Source organism: Lathamus discolor, chromosome 5, assembly GCF_037157495.1.
Source record: "Lathamus discolor isolate bLatDis1 chromosome 5, bLatDis1.hap1, whole genome shotgun sequence".
In the NCBI taxonomy this organism is placed as follows: Eukaryota; Metazoa; Chordata; class Aves; order Psittaciformes; family Psittacidae; genus Lathamus; species Lathamus discolor.
The window spans coordinates 105,736,490-105,757,525 of NC_088888.1; the positions used below are offsets into that span (position 1 = coordinate 105,736,490).

Consider the following 21,036-nt stretch of genomic DNA (forward strand, 5'->3'; position numbering starts at 1 on the left):
GCAGTAGCCAGTTCATAAATCAGGTTTACAATACTGCAGTGAAACAACCACCCTCCCCCACCGCCACCCGCAGCACAAGAGGCACATAGCTGTGATACTACATTGAAAAAGGTCATGCAGGAAGTTGGAGATGCTACTGATGCTGGAAAGGGTTTAACAGAGACAGCTCCAAGATAGATGTATCTTTTTAAAGGGAGGGGGAAGGAAAGGAAAGAAAGAACTGCTCTCAGCACTTCAAGAAGGAAGCTGAAGCACAGAAGATGCTGCTCAACACGAAGAAGCAGACTTTGGGGTAATGGTCTTTTAAAATTTGTTACAGAAGCATACAAGCCCCATTTCTCTCTATCTGATCAAAGCTCTCCAATGTACAAATGTGCTGTATGAAAGGAGCAGGAATAGTCTCTCGCAAAAAGGCTACAGTCTATGAGGAAAGAAATAGGGGAGGAAGACAGGAGGAAGGAAGACGTTCCTAAGGACAAGAACTGTCTCATGGCCCAGATCATCCCACCACAGACCCTGCTTCTCCCAGAACAGCTGACTGTGGGTTTTTCCATAGTACATATCCACCTGCCCCACATCCCTCACTTCATTTGCCAAGGTACTTTTCTCCCTCAGCATGACACTAAACAGTATTATTTTGATTAAATCTTCTACATTTCTAACTTATGCGAAGCCACAGAGGGGTAAGTGATGTCTGACTTGAGTAATACCAGCTAATATTAAAGGGCATTTATCTACTTTTTTTGTTAGAGGAGGATAAGGACCACTTACTAGAAACAGTGACAAAATTTCAACTTTATTTCCATCGTAAGTACTGAATCGTCCTGACAAGAGGCAATAGCATTTCTATCACAGCTTTCATTAACGAAGGGTTTCTCAGACCATGGACTGATTTTCTAACGGAACTAGATATACCACCTCACATGGATGAACCATTTCCTTTGTTCGCACACTGCACAGTACAAGCAAGATCTTCAGCCTCTTGATTCAACTCTGAAGCATACTCAAAGCTTGCTTCCCCACATCTAAAGAGGGAAGCTTTATCATTAGGGAAGCTAATTATTTGCAGAGTGCTCTTTCTTGTTTATCTCTGTCATTGTCTTGCAGGACTGGAAAGGGAATGAAAATTCTGTCCTAACAAAAAAGAGGCTTTTTACAAATCCTCTGACAGACAAGTACTGAGATGGAGAGAATAAATACTGAGGTGGAGAGAACAGCTGTAATGCAGAAATAGAATTACATTGTCCATCAGTCTGCGGGGACAAATGGAAATTATGAAAACAGTGACACCTAATAGAATCACTTTTCATTAAAGACAGCCAAAACCAGCTAGATAACACTTAACATCGGTACATCACATAAAAAATGAAATCATTTTAGAACAGCTCCTTGCTGCACTGACGTGGGAAAAACAGAAATGAAGCACTGAAATTGCAAATGAGGACAAACTCTCCTCATAGCAGTTTTCAAGAAGGTAAGAAACATCCTTTATGTATCAGCATGTTTCCTCCAAGCACTGCAGCAACACTGATGGTTTCCTGCTCCTGACAGCAAGGTCAGAGCCTTTTCTCTTCTGGTTTTCATGATGCTTCCTGTGGTTGTGCTCCAAGACAGTGCTGTCCATGCTCCGAGCTGGTCAGCCACTTCAGCTCATCTCAAACCAGGATCTTTGTGTAAGAAGTGCTCCTTTTTTCTCCTACTGGTCAAATCCACTGAAGACAACTGTCCACTGCTAGGACTAGGGGAAAAGAAATCAGCAGGTCATATTAGACATATCATCCATGAAAATGGAGGCTTCATTTCAAACGGGAGGTGCCTCAGGGTCTTGCAAGAAATGCCATTAGAAGGTAATCTTAAGATCTGATCCAGAAGAAAGGCTTTTATGTGTCTGGAGAAACTAGGAACCCTGAAGCAAGAGTCTGCATAACCCTTCTATATGTTTTACATAATCACCATTAAGCCCCCAGATACACACTCCCATTCTGAAGCTCTCCAAAACCAGATATTTTCATTTTGTGTTTTTAGCAGTCATTTCAGGTGTGACAAACTTTCCCAGCTGTCATGAGTCAAATTCCTTATTAACATCCAAGTTCGCAAAACTGGATGACTAACATTTTCCTCCTCTCTGTTATGCAATGGTAAACACCTACATATGGCCTCTTCCACCCAGGTGAGCAACAACATTGATTCAAGTTCTTAGGCACATGCAGGTTTTGCCCAGTGAGATCAGTACATACTCTAAGCAAACATTGCTGAGTCATGGGATTAGTGAAATTTCCTGCTGCTGTTTCCTGAATATTAAATTGGTGGTGACTTGAGAGAATTTGAACTTTCGAACTGTCAGTCCTCACCTAAAGCCTAGTAAGATGTGAAACATCTTCACAGCTATTTGGATCCTGGATCGGTAAAAGCAGGACTTGCAATCTCAGTTTATTAAATATGGAGCAGTTGCAAGCATTTCCTTTCTCTTTTTCCTCTGTTAGGTACAAAACAGTTTTTTAGCAGAAATCTGGGGGCTGGTCTTTTTGTTTGTTACTGGGTTTGGGGGTTTGTTTTGTTACTTGGGTTTTTTTGGTTGGCTGGTTTTCTTAAAGAGAGGACTTTCTGCACTGCATTTAAACTTACCTTGCAACAGCAGTGCTGGATGAAGCTGAAAACCAAATTCAAGAGGAAAGATGCAGAGGATCAGAAGCTGCACAAACAGGCAGCTTCTCTTGAGCCAGATGACCCAAAGCACACTAGGCAATGCTGACAGCAGAAGGGAGGTATAGTTTCCTTAACCCCCCTATTTTTACCCTTAAAGCCCACAAACAGGGTATATACTGAAACTGAAAGACACTTTGCAGCTTTCAGTACTAAAATCAGAACTAATAGTCTGAAGAAAAGCAAGTAAATAATTTTTCCAAACTCCAAACTGAACTGACAGGTTTTTTTGGCAGACAGCAGGATCACTGCAGGCGATTCTTCGTAGACAGCTAAAAGGGATTCCCTTGTGTAAGCATAGCATAAAAAAAACTGTTAAAGCCAGTGCCAGCTGGTACCAAAAGGAATCTAACAGCAGATGAAAGTTTTCCAGTAGAGGTAGGACACATTCAGTGATACCAACACACCAGTTCTGCCTGTATTTTCCTAGGAGGCTGCTGAAACAGTTTATTTTCTTAAGGTTTAAACATCTGCTTTCAATACATTACATTGATATTTATAAACACCTCAAGCTCTTATGAGTACACAACACTGACTAGCACTAAACACACTGGCTGGGTTCTGAGTGCTTTCCACCCTAAGCTCGTATTCAGCTAGGTACCTCTATTTCCTTCATCAAGCACTTGCCTTAGAAAAATGAGAAAGTAGGTAAGATTTAGTGGCTGGTTCCTTTCTTTCTGCGTACAAATCAGAAGACAACTTGGTAAATTACAATATTAAGGGGAAAGAACAAAAGAAAAGTCTTTACCTTTGCTAAACTACACTTCCGCCTTGATGAAAGGCAGCTCATCCTCAAGGCTTCTCTCGTCTGTAGATTTTAAAACACACGTTAAAGGCAACAGTTTCTCAGAGTGTAGAAAATAATCCAGAATAAGGGCTGAAGTGACCCAAGTACCTTTCTGTCCAGAAGTGTCCCAAACAAGAGGATGAAGAATCCCTGAAAAAATTGCAAAAGCGGTTAACAAAACCAGCATGACCACGTGATGTTCCTTAAATGCTTCTAGATCCTACTTTATACAGATATTGATTTCACCACTGACTTAGACAACAACAATGTGCAAAATGAGTTTATCCACCCAGGTCACACAGGCTCTCTGGGAATGTCAGGAATGGATATCTAACCCGTGCTAATTCTCATTAGGAACTGGACTGATGGGTTACATACCAGGACTTTCTCAACCCACTCAGTAGCAGTGTTAGCTAAGAAGAGCTAAGGCAGGCTGGGTATACAACAGCACATTAGGTAACAGTGGATGTTTATACTGATAAGTTAACCAAAACTATCTTCAATGCCAGTGAGAATTTTCTTCATACTGGTTAATTGAGAAGGATGAGACATCTTTGCAGTTACTGGACATTAACCAGTGTATTTTATGCTTAACATGAATTCATAGTCTTAATTCCTCATCACATTTCACACTAACTAGTTTGTTCCATTACCCATCTGAGTTTACTCTGCCAATGCAGCATGCCTAGTGCACACACCATGTGAAATAGTTGAGTCAAAAGGAAAGCTTAGATCTTGTTTTACATGCACAATGCATGCTGCCAGCCCCATTTTGACCTGCTACCTTTTCCCAGGCTCAAAATCTAGACACACACTTATGGTTTAAGCCCAGCTAGTAACTAAATCCCAACACTATTCCCAGTCTCAGAGAGTTTACCTGGAAAGCATTCAGTAGCGCAAACGTAACGTGGAATGCCAGAGAGCGACTGTCGACAATCGTTGCTAATCCAAACCCCCAGGTAAGACCCAGAAGAGGTGTCAGAAGGGCAACATTTTTGCTAATTCGGATCATGCTGCTCAAATCTTGTGACTTGCAGCCTCCTCCAACAGGGGATCGCCCAGTCTTCACCACAACCACTACCACCACCATCACATTCACAACAATGATACTCAGAGCAGGTACAACAAAGGCCAAAAGGGCTTTTGTCTCATACCAGTTGAGCCAGCAGGCTCCACTCCTTAAATACCCATTTTTTGGTTCAGTAATAGCAACAGTGAGGATAGATATGACCAAGGGACATCCGTATCCAATAAAGAATGCTGTAGCTATGAATGCAGATCTTGTTATCTTAAAAAAAATTAGTAATAATCCATAGAGAATCAAGAGGCCAAGGGTAAACATCCAAAAAAACAAGGCAAGATAAAAAAAGTGAAGGAAAAAAGTGGCTGCTACGCACAGCTTGTAGTTTAGTGCTGTATTGTGCACAATAGCAGCCAAGATGAACAAAACATCGGCAACGAGAAGTGATGTAGCAATGTTGATCAAACAAAAATGGCGCATGTAAGTTATTTCAGTTTTTGTTACATGATGCCAGACGACAGTCTCGATGATAAGGCAGAGAACCAAGCTGAAAATAGAAAGGCCTAACCCTACCCGTGTAATGTAATCCAGCACTGCATTTCGCAGCATGGTGGGGGACATCAAAATGGAGAAGGATTTGAATGTTCGATGGTGATGGTTGCAGATGCAAACAACACTGCTGATGTTGTCAGACTTCATTTTGCATGCCCTGTTATCCCATCTCCTTTCAGTAGAGTGCCACCCTACACACTGAGCCTTGACGTTCTCCAGTTTATTCACCTTTTCAAAGATGAGCAAAACGTGCCGGAGCTCTTCTGGCAGAGACACCGATAACACCATTCCATTCACAGAAATATGGTCCAACCGGTTGGTTTCTATGATGGCTCCAAGTGTTGGAAATGCAATGCTGATGGCCTTGGAAGTCTTGGGTAACTTCAAAAGCTCTTCTTCTGGAATGACCACGTGCCCAGTGATATTGGCTGTGGTATTAAACTCCATAGAAAAATGAAAGCTCTTTCCTGAAGTATTTTTATGTACACTGTAGCCTTTTGTAGAGATGAAGCGTTCCTGTATGCTCTCTGACCCATTCCGTAGAAGAAGTTTCCCAGCAAATAAATTCACCGAGTCCAGTAATATTGAACTGGCATTTCTGTCCTTTACAAAAGCCCAGTTGGAAATGACGGAGCTGTTCAAAATATGGTTTGCTATCCTGCTGTAGCTCTGAAACAAACAAGGAAAAAATTAGTTATTTTTTGTGTTAAAATAAACAATTTACTATTCTACTTACAGAGTCTCCAGAAAGGCTCCTCTAATTCAAAGTTATTCTTATAAAGGGAATAATTTTCTTCGACAATGGTCCATCCTAGTCAAACTGAAATATCTCATTGGCTTAAACACTAGCAAAATTGTCCTATTCTGTTCATATCATAGTTCAAAAGATGCTTGGAGAAGCAAGTATAAAGCAGGTGATCTTCATGTGACTTGCAGCCACCACTTCAGTGGATATTGAGTGTAAAGACAAAACACTGCATGGATGCTCTGGCAAGCTCAGAAACACCTCCTGAAAGACCATAAAAGTAAATACCTTCATTTTTCCTCTGTCAACATTCACTGATAAGAGCAGGGAAATCTTCTTCAGCAATTCCACTATGTCAGCAATATTTCCTGGAATGGCTGGTGAAGACAAGATATCTGGGATGATGCATGAAAAATCAGCTTGGCAGTTACTATTCCCAAGGTCGTCAGAACCAAAATATTTTCCTGCATCTCCAGGCTTCCCATGCACTGGCTTTCCTTTCCCTACAAAAGGAAGATGTCCTCCTGCAACACTAACATGTCCTCCAGAGCTTGGAAGGAGATCACGCAGAGAAATCCTCTGGAGGGAGGAAAATAAATTTGAGGAAAATTAATGAACAGAGTGAAAATGAAGCTATATTTATTTTGTAGCTAAACATGAGGTGCTTTCTTACTAGCACCTAAATATTTGTACATTTATTTTGCTCATTTCAACAGCCAGGTAAGAGGTACAGTGCTGGGGTATGCAATGACCATGCCAGGTGGCCTGAAACCCACCCAGAGACAAAGCTCACCTGAGAAGAATGTCTTGTACAACACACATGAAGGAAGGCGCAAGGACTAAATGCAGTGCCTCAGTCTTGAAGTGACTTGAATAAAGATCTTTATTTTGTTGTTGAGGAGAATTTACCATGAATCATATGATTATTACAGGTGTTAGCATTGCTCTCTTCTCAGGTTTATCCTAGCGTATCATTTCCTTGGTTTAGATCCCCGTGAGGAACATTAGCCAAGTGAACAAGGCAACTTCACTTCTGAATTATGTTTTCACACAAGAGTTTCCCAAATTTATTTCCTATTTCTTGATTTAAGATGAAGTCAAAGCTTCTTATCAAAGTAATCTGTGTTTTAGCATTCCCCCCTTCTTCCCTTTGCTTAGGGCTGACAGTGTATAGAGGGAGAGGCTATCTTTGCAAGAAATTAAGAGCATAGGCCAAAGTAGATGCATAACAGTTACCTAACCTGAAAAAGGGACTGAACGTCCAGGTTTGCACAGGCATCTGTGAACATTTGCCACCTTCTATCTTCACAGACAAAGCTTGTCTCCCCATGGAAGGAGGGAGAACAAGGCTGAATACAAATAGCTCCATTATCTTTGCAGGGAATAAGATTTATACAGTCTTCTGAAAAACAAATCAAGCAGATGTTGTTATAAAGTGTAAGACAGCATATCATGGTCTATGAGATATCACTGGCATAAAGTATTGATAACTGATAATATCTCACAAACAGCTAAGAAAGACACATAGCTATTCACTGTACCTTGCTGATTAGCAGTCTTTGATTCTTTACTGAGAACCTGAAAAGTAAGAAGTAGAATGAAGATTGAATGTTAAAATAAATATGTAAAAGATGACCCACTGGCACTAGCCAGAAAGATGTTTCCAAGGGCAAAATAGTCCTTTTGGGGTTCAGAAGTCTTTTCAAGGTCCAGAATGCAGAGCTCATGGCCCTTTGCTCATACAGACCAACTGACAACTCTACTAACAGTTTGTCTCTATATATTAAGCTTTCAGTTGCACTCTTCTACTGTGAAGTGACATACTTGGCTAGTGGACGGGATCACACATGCCTCCAGCAGTTATTCCTCCATCAGAAAGCCTGTATTAGGCTTAAGTTCTCCAGTTATTTCTCCTATTAATAAGAATGTGACTTTTGGTGAGAATATGCAATCTATGTGACTCTTGCCATAACATACAGTTCTACAAATGCACATACAGGCAGGACCACTTACTGGGACTGTGTGTCATACAGCCAGGCACAATCCAGAACAGGTCCCATCACTGCTTGCTCAAATCATCTACTGTCTACAACCAGCCAAACCTTGCCAGTCTAGAAACAAAGCCTGGCTATGCAATGCTTGGGAATCACACTGTTATTATTGGGTAGAGAGCAGGCTGAATAGCAGATTTCTAACATTACAAGAGTTGTGCTGGAAGTTGTTTGGCATATTGAACATATTGACTACCTCAAAGCATTTTCTCCTGTAGTAGCAGGACAAAGGGGAATGGTTTTATACTGAAAGAGGGGAAAATTAGATTAGATATAAAGAAGAAATTCTTCCCTGTGAGGGTGGTGAGGCACTGGCACAGGGTGCCCAGAGAAGCTGTGGCTGCCCCATCCTTGGCAGTGTTCAAGACCAGGCTGAATGGGGTTTTGACCCACCAGGTCTAATGAAGCTTACCCTGAGAGCAGTGTGTGATGCAGCTGGGAAGAAGTGCACAGCCCAGAGGAGCAGGCAGCGGGCTACGTGCACATCCATCACCTCACATTTACTGCTTTGTCCCTGGAAGAAAGATATGTTAAAGAGGCTTAGATATCTCTGTTTTCAATTTTGAACACAGTCTGGTTGTTAGTAATAAAGCACCAAAACCCATCACAAAGACTGCCCTTACTCAGCTGGCAAGGCGATTTTCAGACATTTATCATTTATTAATTTTTTTACTGAGAATAATTTGTGAAACTTTTATTGAAAAAGAAAATCTAACACTGGAAGTTGCTGCATTAATAATTTACTTGCATTACTGCGAGACGGAGAGCTTATTATAGCCATTCAAACCGCAGGGCCATTTTGAAGTCATTTAAGACAGCCTCCCTCTACTGGGTTCAACACTGCTACTCTCCTCAAGCACTTCCTGATGAAAGCAGCCATATGAGGTAGGAAAGCTGGAGCCCTGGGGGCTCAGATATCAAAATCTGAGAAAGAAGGACCAGGCTGAAATAAAGTGTTATTTGCTCTGCAGGAGGATTCAGGCTTCCACTCCCACCATCAATTTTCCCATGGTCCTCAGTTAAAGCTTAATATCCTGGGAAGCAACTTTTTGAGGTATATTTGCTTCAGGAAGACAATCCAGTAAAGGGAATGAGGGAAAAATAACGTGTCACATCAAATCTGATTATTAGATGCTATACATGTCCAAGGTAAGCATAACAGCTTCTGGGATTCAGAAATAGATTAAGTCGCGTACTTAAAAAAAACAAATAAAAATAAAAATAAAAGCAAAAGTAAAAATAAAAAATAGTGAGCTAAAACACTAAAGCAAGAAACAAATGCAAAGTGTCAAAGCAGGACAGTGGATGGATTTCAGGAAATGCACACATGAAAAGGCTCATCGCATCACCATGCCTTGACAAGAGCCAGTGAATTTTTCCCCTTAATACATAGTGATCAGCAGAGATGATGCTGAAATACAGGTGGCCCTGCACTGACAGAGCAAAGATGTGTTTTCCTAACCAGGAAACTCCAAGCTCTCAGTATCTGACAGCATGAAAGGGACAGGCTCACAGCTGGCTGCCCTTCATCTGTGACATCTGCTCTCCTTACTGTATTTTTAGATCGGCAGGTTTATTATTTATGAAAAGATCATAAAGGGAAGAGCTAGATCAATGTGCTAAATTTCTCTGCTAGCTCTAAAGGAGAGCCTTGTGCCAACCTCTTGAATTCAACTGGAATTAGTAAAAGCATTTTCTGGGTTTAAGGTAGCAAACATTAGTTCTTCTAAGGAAATGAAGTGGATAAGAAGTGAACTGAAAGACTCGGATCAATATTGCTTAAGAACAGGAGGTGGCTGGGAATCACCTACAGGTTTGAAGCAAAGGGTTGTATCAAATTATTTTCCAGTTTCCGCAGCCATTAAATGTTTACTGTGTGCTCGTAGCCCTAATCCCATTTCACAGCTGGGAATCCTTGAGCTCATCATGTTTCATCATTAATACATATTCAATCTGTATTTAATCACTGATGCAACTCCACCTAGGGCTGTTACCTTTACATGAGGTAGAAATCTGGGACAACTAAAGGTATTTAAGGCTCACCGAGTTACTGGCCCATGTTACCAGTAAAACACTGATCTCGCCCAGTTATGCTGCTTGACTCATTGTGGAAACCACTTGGCCTCACCACTACAAGAACATGCCAAGGTAACTACAGCACAGCAACAGAAACTTAGAGCAAAACAAGTATTACAGCAGCAAGTCACTGTTACTTCAGGGAAGAAAAAAAATGGATTTACTGACATAAGGCCATGTGGAAGCATATACAGCTATTTCTCTCCCTCCAAAACATCCAATCACAGTACTATATATATATTATATATAGATCATCCTCCCTCTAATCATAAACTACTGCCATTGATGTCTCCCTTTTCAAAAAAGCTGTAAACACATTACTCCTCTCTCCCAGAGATTTTTGTTCTATCAGGACACAGGCACATAAGCAACTAAGTTGTCAAAACCCTCTCACATGGAAGGGACTTTCTAGGAAGAGAACACTTCCATTCCCTCACATATCTTCCACTCAATTCCGGAGACTGTCACCAGCTGCCCATCCTCCTTCCCCAGCTCATTTCATTTGGTCACAGTCCCCCAGGGGGGCAAAGCCCTCAACAAGAGTGAAAGAGTGAGGAGTGAGGCAGTGCAGCTAGGCAGCGGTGAGGAGAGAGGGAAGAGCCCAATAAGCCAGTAAAAAATTAGTAAAAAGATCATGTATTTGAAAAGCAATCCTAATGTTGATTAACATATCACAGCCTGAAATTCGGAGACCTTGCTCCAGGACTTCTGTCAGTTTAAAATCAGTGGTTTGTATCACACCACAAAAATCCCTCCTTTTTCTCTACCTTAAGCACTTTCTTGTCTTTAATTCCCAGTTTAATTCACAGTTCTGAGAGGAGAGTGATCTTTACAGTAACTTTAGCTACAAAAAAAATTCCACATTTTCTTAAAAGTGACAACACTGTGGTTGGAGACCAGTTACAAAATGACAAGCAAAAGGATCAGAGGATAATTAAGATAGCTAATTATTTCCACAGACAAAAGAATATAGAACTGGAAAAATAAATGTAAATACAACCTAAGTAATTAAGTACGTTTTACATTATGAATAAATCAATTTCACAGAGCACCGATATATTTCAAGCTGTTCTGGAAGAATGTTGTTTTGGGATAGTACTCACTGTTTTGAGAAGTCTGGGTTCTGCTGTAAGCAAAATTAACACAGCCAGAGATCCTCAAGATATCCCCTGCAAGCATCTAACCATTCATCCATTGCCATCGTGCTCCAGCCTCACTCTCACGGTCTTACCCAGCATTGCTTGGGTGCTCTGATTCATTTAATTTTCCCATGAAGAAATAACCTTGGGCACCAGCCTACTTCTTTTCTTGCCCAACTGGATTAACACTGAGGAACCTTCATATGACAATAAAGTATTGCACTGCAAAATGACAAAACAAGTTACAAACACACCCACAAAGCTGCCAAATCACTGTCTTTGCCAGGAGTCCACACAGATTAATCATATCTGTGTGGTTTGTACCCTTCCTCCTGGTGGAGGCCACACCTTCTACTCTTCTGTATTTAACAGATCATAGAATCACAGAATGGTTTGGGTTGAAAGGAACCATCTAGTTCCAATCCTCCTGCCACTGAGGAAGGGACACCTTCTACTAGACCTGGTTGCTCCAAGCCCCATCCAACCTGGACTCTAATACCTCCAAGGATGGAGCAGCCACAGCTTCTCTGAGCAACCTATTCAAGTGCCTCACCACCCTCACAGTAAAGAACTTCCTAATGCCTAATTTAAATATCTCCTCTTCCAGTTTAAAGCCATTCCCCCTTGCCGTGTCACTACTTGTTCTCATAAAAAGTCCCTTTCCTTCTAAAGGCCAAAAAAAAAATCCATTATCAAAATCTGGTCAAGTTAACATATTACCCTTCATAAGCCAAAGATGACATTACTGACAATATTTTGCCCAGCTAAAAATCTCAATGAGCAAGTAATTTTGTTTAGGGGCTGCACCCATTAAAAGGGGAGAGATCTGTCTGCTGAACCTTGCGCTATGTTTGCTGTCAGCTTGCTTAATACCGACTCACCTCTAATAGGCACATTTTCAATTACCAGGAATTTACAGCAAATTGTTTATCCTAACAGAAGAGCAATTCTGAACATTCTCTCTAACTCATAGGGCTGCTTTGGAAGAGCTTTAGTCACTAATCTTTCCACAGTTCTGCAACGCGTTTGTCATGAGCTTACAGGATTTCCTGATATAACTCCCACCAGTCCTCAGACACAAGGTAGGTCTCCACTGTCAGTCCAAATGCAGATATTTACTGCTCTGTCTTGATACAGCCAGAACCAAGAAATTTTTCTGCATCGCACATTGGTATCAAGTAGGAATTAAGCACAATTAGGCACAGCCAACACAACCTGGAAAAGATATATGATCTGCGCTTGAAACAGTACTGGGGAGAGATGAATTAAAAGGTGGTACCTTAGTAATTTTTTAAGAAGGCTGAAAGACCAGATCATGTCAAGGTATGGATACCTGTTTAAAAGGCTTCTTCCCCAAACACCTAGGTTTGTGCTTCTACACAGTCCCTGAACCTTTGCTACAATGGCAAGACCGAATACCCCTCTATTCTGAAACAACTCCTCAACCTAAGCAACAGTTCCCTGAAGGACATGAAGGCTGGCATGCTTCAACACTCAGAGCATCCCAGAAAGAAGAGGTGTGAATCTGTGCTCCCCAGTGGGCTTAGAAAGAGATTCAAACCATGACTTCCAACAAGCAAGAAGCATACTCTAAAGCCTGAACCCAGCAGCAGCAGTCTCATACCTTACAAGCTGTAGAGGCAGCTTGCAATGGTTAAGGTGGTAGGTTATCTGCCTGGGCACCCAAAAGGAGTGGTGTGCCTTCTCAGCTCTTGCAAAATCCAATTACCCAAGATATATGACCAGCTGCTTTGTCACTGCTCTGAGAAAGCACTCAGCAAGCAGGAATGTCCCAGATAATTTTAGTAGCAGCTTAAAGTAAGGCAGGTGTGAATGATTTTATCATTTCCTTTGAAAAGCATTAACAGACTCCTGCTAATTTATGACTTTAATGAATATGAGGTATTTATTTGCAAGTTTAACAGCTACTTTGCTACACAGCTTATAATCAAATCTTGCTATATGTGCTACAGGTTTCCATCAGGAACTTCATTCCCCTGAAGCAATATTAATGAAAAAAATGTTATCTGCGTGGTGACTGTTTAGAAAGAAATAAGTAGACCTGTAGGATGGGGATTGTTTTTCTCCCCAAAAGCAAAAACAAAAAAAAAAAAGTACTTTATATGCAAACAAAAACTTTTTAGGGAATGTTATAAAGATTGAATAAAAACCTTGCAGTTTATAGATGCTCCATTGTTCTATTCTTCATTTTTCATTTCCTTCACTCATACTCCTTTTAAATATGCCTAAGAGTCTTCAGTTCTTCCCCACATATTTAAGAAGTGAATCAAACATGCATTTATCCCTGTTAGTCAGTGGAAATGATCTTAAAAACAGGCTCTGAAGATGCAGAGTAAGGGTAGTTCAGTAAGACCAACAATGGAAAATAAGTAAAAAAGGAATAAAGAGATAGTTTACCGAGTTAACTAAGATGTTAAGATTCCCAGTTACACTTGTAAAGAAAACCAGTAAGCATGCCATGATCCTAAGCCATCCTGACAGTAAAGAACCAAAGCACTCCAGTGAATAAATTAAAACTGAAAGTCTCAAAGGGGGACTATATAAATCATAATACATTTTGATTCTACCCCCCAAACTCCTGCAAAGAATTTAACAGCATAAGAAAGATTCCTGAACAGAACTGAGCAGACATTTCAACAGGTTTATAAACTGATTTTATTTGCTGAGTTTGGATAGCATGCATTATTTTACAGCACCGGAAAACAAGTCAGTGAAGCATACTGCTTATAGGAACTTGTCCTGTGGAATGTCTTCAAAACCATTACCCTTTACCCCTCCACTCTCGTACATAACACTAGCAGAAGAAAAGACAGACATATATGAGAGCAACTTCCTTATGGCTAAAAATACTCATAGCAGCGACTTTTAAGGAGGGTTTTATTAAATCAAGTCATTGCACTTTGGTCATTTATTGCTCTAGCTAACAAAGGCCATTAAATAACAAACATCTTTCATTTATTGTTTTAACTGATTGTCTTGCTCTGTTTGTCTGCTAGAAGCTTACACACAGACACAATTTCTGTAGAGCAATCCATTCCAAGATTTATTTCACGCTCTAATCAATCACAGTGAAGAGCTTGTGTAACAGAAATGTCTATTCCATTAGGCCCAATTCTTGCTTTTCATCACTTGACTTAGAGGCATGAATTCTAGGGTTTAGTGTCTGACAAGAAACATTACTGCTGCACATTATTCCTCAATATAAAAAGATCTGGCTCAAGTCTTCATTTATGATGCACTGCTGCAATTAAAAGTTGAAAGCATTAATATTGAATCAGCTTATTAGCAGTGTGACTAGCAAATATTACTTAATACCTGCATAGTATATGAATCAAATTTTTAAGAATAATTTATATTAGTAACTCACAAACATCATTCAATTGCCTTTTTGATGTCTGCATTTTAGGATGCATCAACCATGGAAAAATACACTCTCAAGTAATAATACTTCCATGTCACATGACATGCTAAATAATTACTATATTTATGACTATTCCCATTAATAGAAACATAATTACTTCTCTTACTGGTGAATTTGTCGAACTATGTGGCATGTTTTTGTCCTTCAAATTCTAGTAGAACAAAAGGAGATAAGGTGATTATTAACCAAAGTAATGCATTTGACTGGCTTTCTAAAGCTGTATGGTTTTTTATTCTTTAATGAAATGAATGCAGCAATAAACATTATTGTCCTTCATCACCTTTTTCTTTTTTTTCCCATATTGTTCTGGTGCACTGTGGTAAACTCAGGGGTTAAAGTTAACGGCAATCCACAAGATTTCAAAAGTTTTGCATAAAACATGAAAGACACTGTCTTGGACACTAGCACAATGCTGTCAAAGCAATTGTTCCAGTCACTCATTAAAATACAATGTTATTAAATTTAGAGGTACACAATATACGGCGAAAGTTTATAGCATAAATATATAAATATTGAGACATTTTGAGTATCAAAGTTCCAAAGGGATTTATTTGGAGACATATTATAAACAAAACCTGACTACTGTAAAAACAGATCATGATACATATTTAACCACTAGAAAGACTGATGACTTCAGTTTAGACATACAGAAGCACAGACATAACTTAAGGTTAACTTTCATGCTGTATGCTGCAATATTTTAGGCACAACAGGTTGAGTTAAGACTGGATTCTAGCCTTGTTTCTGTATTTCTCACATTTTTATGATTTTAAAAGTTAGTTTTGTCATAACTTCATGATTCAGTTCTAAATCCCTTTTTAATCCAATAGTGCAAGTTACAAAACGTTCTGTTAAACTATTCAGATTATATCATTCATTCTTACTGAAATGCATAGGAGTTTCACCTGCTTAATTGCATTAATTCCTATTTCATTACTCAGCATATCAGCATATTATTTATATTCTCACTGCAGACAGGCACAACAGCATAACCCTGGGTAAGACTGCCAAAATTATACAAACATCATATATTCCCTTTTGCGTGTAGGGGAGAAGTAGTGACTACAATTACAATACAGTTATTCAACCCCTTCCAATAGACTATTTTACAGATTAGTTGTAAAGATAGAACACCCTATTTATCGCATAGATCTCTTTAAAAATTAAGCTACAGGTATTCAATAAAAATCTATTAAGAATTCCCTCTCCTGTCTATACAGATTCAGTAGTATTTTCAAGCAAACCAAAAAATAAGGTCTGCAATTCCAGCACAGTAAGAAATAAGGCCTCTTTTATATTGGCAAAAAAATTACACCATTATTCTTCTTTGTTTTCTTAATCTCTCTGAATAAAAGATTATATTCCTTTTCTCACTATGTTTTTTTCTTGAAGACTATAAAACATCAGCATTCAATATTATGAAATAAGAGTCAGTTCTCCTTGTGTTCAGCTTTGAAATCCTGGTTAGTTAAAAACATTGAGTCCATAGCTGTCTCATGTAGACGTCATTGCTTTCTTCAGTTTTTCTATTTCAAGCTGAAAAATGGACATTTTGAAAAGAGAGAGACATATTAAAGTAATAATAATCTAAGGTTTTCAGAGCTTTCAATAAAATTACAACCTTTACATTCCAAGGACACTTAAGCAAATAAAATTGTAACACAGATATATTTGACAGGTTGATATTCACAGCTGATTTTATATTATTATATTTCTAAATAGACAAGAATTTAAAATCATTAAAAGTTTACCTATAGTTCCGGTTCATCTCATCAGATAAAGTCACTCTGAATATACCAGTCAAAGCTGGGTTGTGGAATCACTTGACATAACCCCATGTATTGCAGCATCATCACCTCAGACTAATCTCCTAAAGCAGCCTTCATGAAAATACCATGCCATGATTAATTTGTATTTCTTCAAACAGATTTAGAGGATACGTAGAAGCTGCCTCTTTTCCATTCCCAGTGTGTATTTAAGGCAACTTCATCAATTACTTTATAGATGCATTAAAAAGAAGACTCAGCAGGAGTTCTTCGGCAAGTTTAGAAAGTAACTTTGCAGTCAACAGGAAGTACTATTTCACAAATAAAATGCCTTTTTTTACCAAACTGAACTAGTTTTCTACAATGAGCTCATTCTACTAACTACTTAATGGCATCATATTGCAATGCAGGTAGCCTTCTTCATCAAATAATTGAGAGGAGTGGTGTTCATTCATAAAGACATTTTTCAGATGCATTCTGTTCTTTTGACAAACCCACTTAATAGTTAAATAGTTCATAAAAAAAAAAATCAGTAAAGTTTAATTTTGCCCTGTTTTTCTTTTATTACATAAACTTAATTTGCCCTTCAATTCTACAAAACAAAAGTATTGTATTAATCTTCTCTTTTGGAACATGTCCAGTTGGACATATTTCTAGCAAAGGGCAAAATCTAGCAACAGTAAACTGAACTCGCATCGCAACACCTATACACATATTGTCACAAATAATTTTCCAGATAAAGAAAGCTGAACTAAAATGAACTATGAATCTCCTGGATACATCCAACTGGCTCATGATGCATTCATTCAACCACACACTAACACAGCAATACAAACATATTGAGCAGGCTGGTTAAGACTGTCCTGTGAACCAAATTCCAAGAACACTGCCTACCTACTTCTAAATCTCTTTTCCCACCCCACTCCCCAAATTGCTAACATTACCTCCAGAATACTTCGCAACTGCTTCTCTTCTTCCAAATCCTTCTTTAGTTTTTCCAGTTCTCTCCTAACAGTAAAGGCAACAGAAATACAATTAGAGGGGGGAAAAACTTTCACATTACTGAGAACAGGAAGCACAGGCCTTGTATGAATTCCACTTGTAAAAATCAAACAATTCTCTGATGCTTCATCTTATAAATAAAACCTACATATAAGTACATGCCCACGAATGAACGAGTACTCCGATCTATTGGACCACAAGCTTCCACCAACTCTCAACACTTCTTGCCTATCACTATGCACCTATCCTTAATTTATAATCATAATTTTAAGTAGGCTACTTAAAAATTTGTATTGTCATTTTACTTGGAGAACTGAATTTAAGCTAAAATAGCCTGACAACTTCCACACAATGAACAGAACTTCTTTGGGAGAGAAGGTCCTTAAAAATTCCTACAATGTTTTACTTCATAACTATATTCAGTCAAGAAAGTGCTAAGAATTATCATCAAGTCACTGAAGAAAATCCAGAACACATAATTTACTAGTTTGCTTTAGAGACCAACTGATCCTTGGTTTTATAACCTCTAAAGAGGTATGTATCTCTAAAAGCTGGCTGGTTAGCACTAGTTATCATTTCAATAACAAAATTAATGCCTGTGTTGTAAAACTAAAATCAGAAAAGGGAAAATTTCCTCCAGATTGGTCTTTGCTGTTTTCTCAAACACCAATTACATTTTTATTCTACAAACATAACCCAACACACACACAAACATGTTGAGGCTGCCATGATCACAAGACAGAAAAGCTCAGTAATATCATTCCCTACTACCAGTCATGTCAATACTGCAATTACTTATGCACAGTGTTACATAAGGCCAGCACATGTACTTTTGTTTTATACCATGAAAATTATCTACTTTTCTTTACAGTGAAAGTACTACTGTTTAAGAAATATTTTCAAAAAGCTGTAATTAATGCAGGAGCACAAAGTAGGAAGGCAAAAATGTATGCAAATTCCAAGAAGACTTTGACATCAAATTTGTACTTATTTAGGATATTTACTTGGATCAACTTCTAAAGAAAGAAGTTCTGAATTAACATTAATACGGAATAGCTTTTTGTTATGAAGAAGTTTGGCATTAAAGACGTTTAGATTTCTATATATCCCTTTCCAGATTAAGAAGAAAATATTTACCCATGTTCTTTCCTCAGTGCATCTACTAAACCCATCAACTCATTAATCTGAGTCCTGAGCTCTTCCACAGAATTTTTTTCATCATCTGTTTCTCCTTTAAGTTGTATGTCTCCAGGAAAAAAGCTGAGTATAGCAGAACTTGGTCTCTGAGATGAAGATGGAGGTGGTGAACTGAATGCAGATGGCTGAAAACATAAATCAGTAGAAGGCTAAGAACTGAAATCTTTATGAACTGAACACTTACAGTGTACAGGTTGTACTGGTATGGGAGCTACGTGTGCACAAATTTCCCTAATTTTCTGCCCAAAAGGTAAAAAAGAATGTCCAGTTCCAATGGGCTACTGTAGTGTAGGAGAGTTATTTTATACAGCTCCCTATTAAGCATTTCCCTAAGGTTCCTGTAGCCACACTGCAGTTCTTTATGCTTACAAACACTCTATGTTTTAATGGAGCCCATTAGTTCATTATGAACATTATTTTGTGCACCTTTCTTATCTGCCCAGTTGTTCTGTCTGTCACGAGAATAAAGGCTGAGCTGCCATAAAGCTTATTTGAGAAATACCACCATAGTTTCATGGTATTCTATACAATCATTCTCATAAGATCTGATGTACTTTAATTATAAATGAGCTTTATACTAAAATTTCTATTATGAACTTTAAATGATATGACTCACTTGCATTTTAAGAAAACCATTTGTATTTAGATAGTTGCATCAATCTAAACTGGAAATACAAGCAAGATGAACAGAACACCCAGTTGCCTGGTACTTCTCTAGCTCCTTGGTATCATACCTTTTTTGTTTCAACTGGCTTTGGTTTGGCACTTTCTTCTTCTTTCGGGACCTTCAAATTTTTTTCTGGACTCACATTTTGACTTGCCTGGTAAACCATTCATAAAAAATGAAAAGGTTTTCAGACATTTTAAAAAAAGTAAATAAAAAAAAAACCCAAAAAACAAAAAACAAAAAACAAAAAACCTGTCAGATGTTTCTAAAGATGCAACAGTTTAAAAGCAAACAAACTCCACAAACAACATAAAACCACCCAAAACAAAAAGCCCAACAAAAAATCCCCCTCCAAAATAAAACCAGACTTAAGTTGCTAGACTATCAAAGTCTTCTTGCCCTGAAAGTCAGCACTTTCCTTCCCTGCAATATTCATTCGGCTGAATTTAAATCTAACATAGGAATCTTGGGCAGGTTTCCAATCATCTCTGCAGTACTTAAGTCCCTGATGCTTTTTGTGAGTCTGTAGGTACTTCCGTAAAACATTAACAAGGTTAATTAAGTGGCATGACTGAACTATATAACATCCCATGACAAACTGATTTCAAGGACTCTGCACCACCTGGTTCTCATGGTCTGACAATCTCGCATCTTAGCACATGAGAAGATAAGTCCCACATTACAACATTAAATTACAAATTTGTTGCGGCCAAAGACTATACATTGTTAGGCTTGTAAGGCACTGAAGGTACTTTCAGATCTGTGTGCACACAAAACACCTGTTTCATCATCTGTGATGCTAAAAGAACTGAGTACTTAACTACAGCAATACCCCACAGAACAGGAAAAACTCCTTAGCTGCAACACAGCCACATTGTTTCTCTTTGGTACACCTCCCTCCTGAGGATGGATATATTCCTGTAGACAAAATCTATAGGAACTGAACCTCATTTTTCACTCAGGCAAATGGTTCAGATGACTTTCCCAGTGCAGTCCTGTTGCCTGCGAAGTTAGTTTTTAGTTCACTACTAGGAAAACCCACCCATTATACTCACAGGACTACTGCAATTGAACCGTGAAGGTAGCCTCCTACCAGGCATCTTGGGTCGGTTTGCGGTAGGGTGTGATAGATTATCTGAGGTAGCTATTACATCATCAAAGCTTAGCAGATCTAGAAAAAGATGAAAATACAGACCAACATCAAGACCAGACGGTTTTGTGGAGTTCTTCTTTATCCTTTTGTTTCTTAATTAAAAAAAAAAAAAATCTGAATTTCAAGACAATCAGAATTGTTTCAAATATTCTTACTAATTGATTCAGCATACTCAACAGGAGCCATACAAAACAACTACATGACTGACATATCTCGAAACCATATCTTCCCCCTTGAAAACAATTCCCTTGAGAAAAAGTTCAAATTCATGTTCTGACAGAAAAATGCTGTAGTAACATGGCAGCAGAAAACAGACCTAACAAATACGTGCAGAAAAATATGACTGTTTGAGAGATGCTGTAGTCAACTATTTAAGAGAGCATATGTTCTTGTCGCTAAACTTGCATGAGAAGCATGAAAATCCAAGTTTTGGCTAAGACAAAAATAAAAGCAACATGGTAAAGTATATGTTCACACGTTGGTGAAAGTAAGTTAACAAGACATGAACAGCAAATAATCCTGTGCAGGATAGTTCTTCTACATTCAGTACTTAGTCTAAAGAAAATACATGACTCCATAAATTTCATAATATGTCCAAACTCCATTCTCATACTGTATTAAAACATAGAGAGCTCTTTGCTCGTTAGTCTCTCTATGCTCATAGCTCCAGGTAAAATCTCTCTTACATCAGCAGAAGGTTTTTATGTTATATGGGAAGAGGAAACATTAGGAAAA

At 38.6% G+C, this 21,036-nt stretch overlaps 2 protein-coding genes across 3 annotated transcripts in view; both read right to left on the bottom strand.

The window, feature by feature from the left end:
• Window positions 1–775: 775 nt before the first annotated feature.
• Window positions 776–11,152, bottom strand: ADGRF4 (adhesion G protein-coupled receptor F4). The gene is made up of 9 exons (XM_065679208.1): window positions 11,039–11,152; window positions 8,272–8,373; window positions 7,350–7,386; window positions 7,050–7,210; window positions 6,097–6,387; window positions 4,368–5,732; window positions 3,599–3,640; window positions 3,452–3,511; window positions 776–1,738 (listed from the first exon to the last, which is right to left on the bottom strand). The coding sequence occupies exons 2-9, from the start codon at window positions 8,347–8,349 to the stop codon at window positions 1,733–1,735; spliced, it is 2,040 nt and encodes a 679-aa protein (XP_065535280.1). The 5' UTR covers window positions 8,350–8,373; window positions 11,039–11,152; the 3' UTR covers window positions 776–1,732.
• Window positions 11,153–13,726: 2,574 nt separating this feature from the next.
• The window catches only part of CD2AP (CD2 associated protein), an 87,759-nt gene continuing 80,449 nt past the window's right edge, over window positions 13,727–21,036 (bottom strand). For both annotated transcript variants that reach the window (XM_065681778.1, XM_065681777.1), the window contains 5 exons: window positions 20,204–20,319; window positions 19,216–19,302; window positions 18,422–18,606; window positions 17,227–17,290; window positions 13,727–16,052 (listed from right to left, as the gene is read on the bottom strand). In XM_065681778.1, coding sequence (XP_065537850.1) covers window positions 16,011–16,052; window positions 17,227–17,290; window positions 18,422–18,606; window positions 19,216–19,302; window positions 20,204–20,319 — 494 coding nt within the window. In that variant the 3' untranslated portion in view covers window positions 13,727–16,010. The remainder of the gene's footprint in view (window positions 16,053–17,226; window positions 17,291–18,421; window positions 18,607–19,215; window positions 19,303–20,203; window positions 20,320–21,036) is intronic.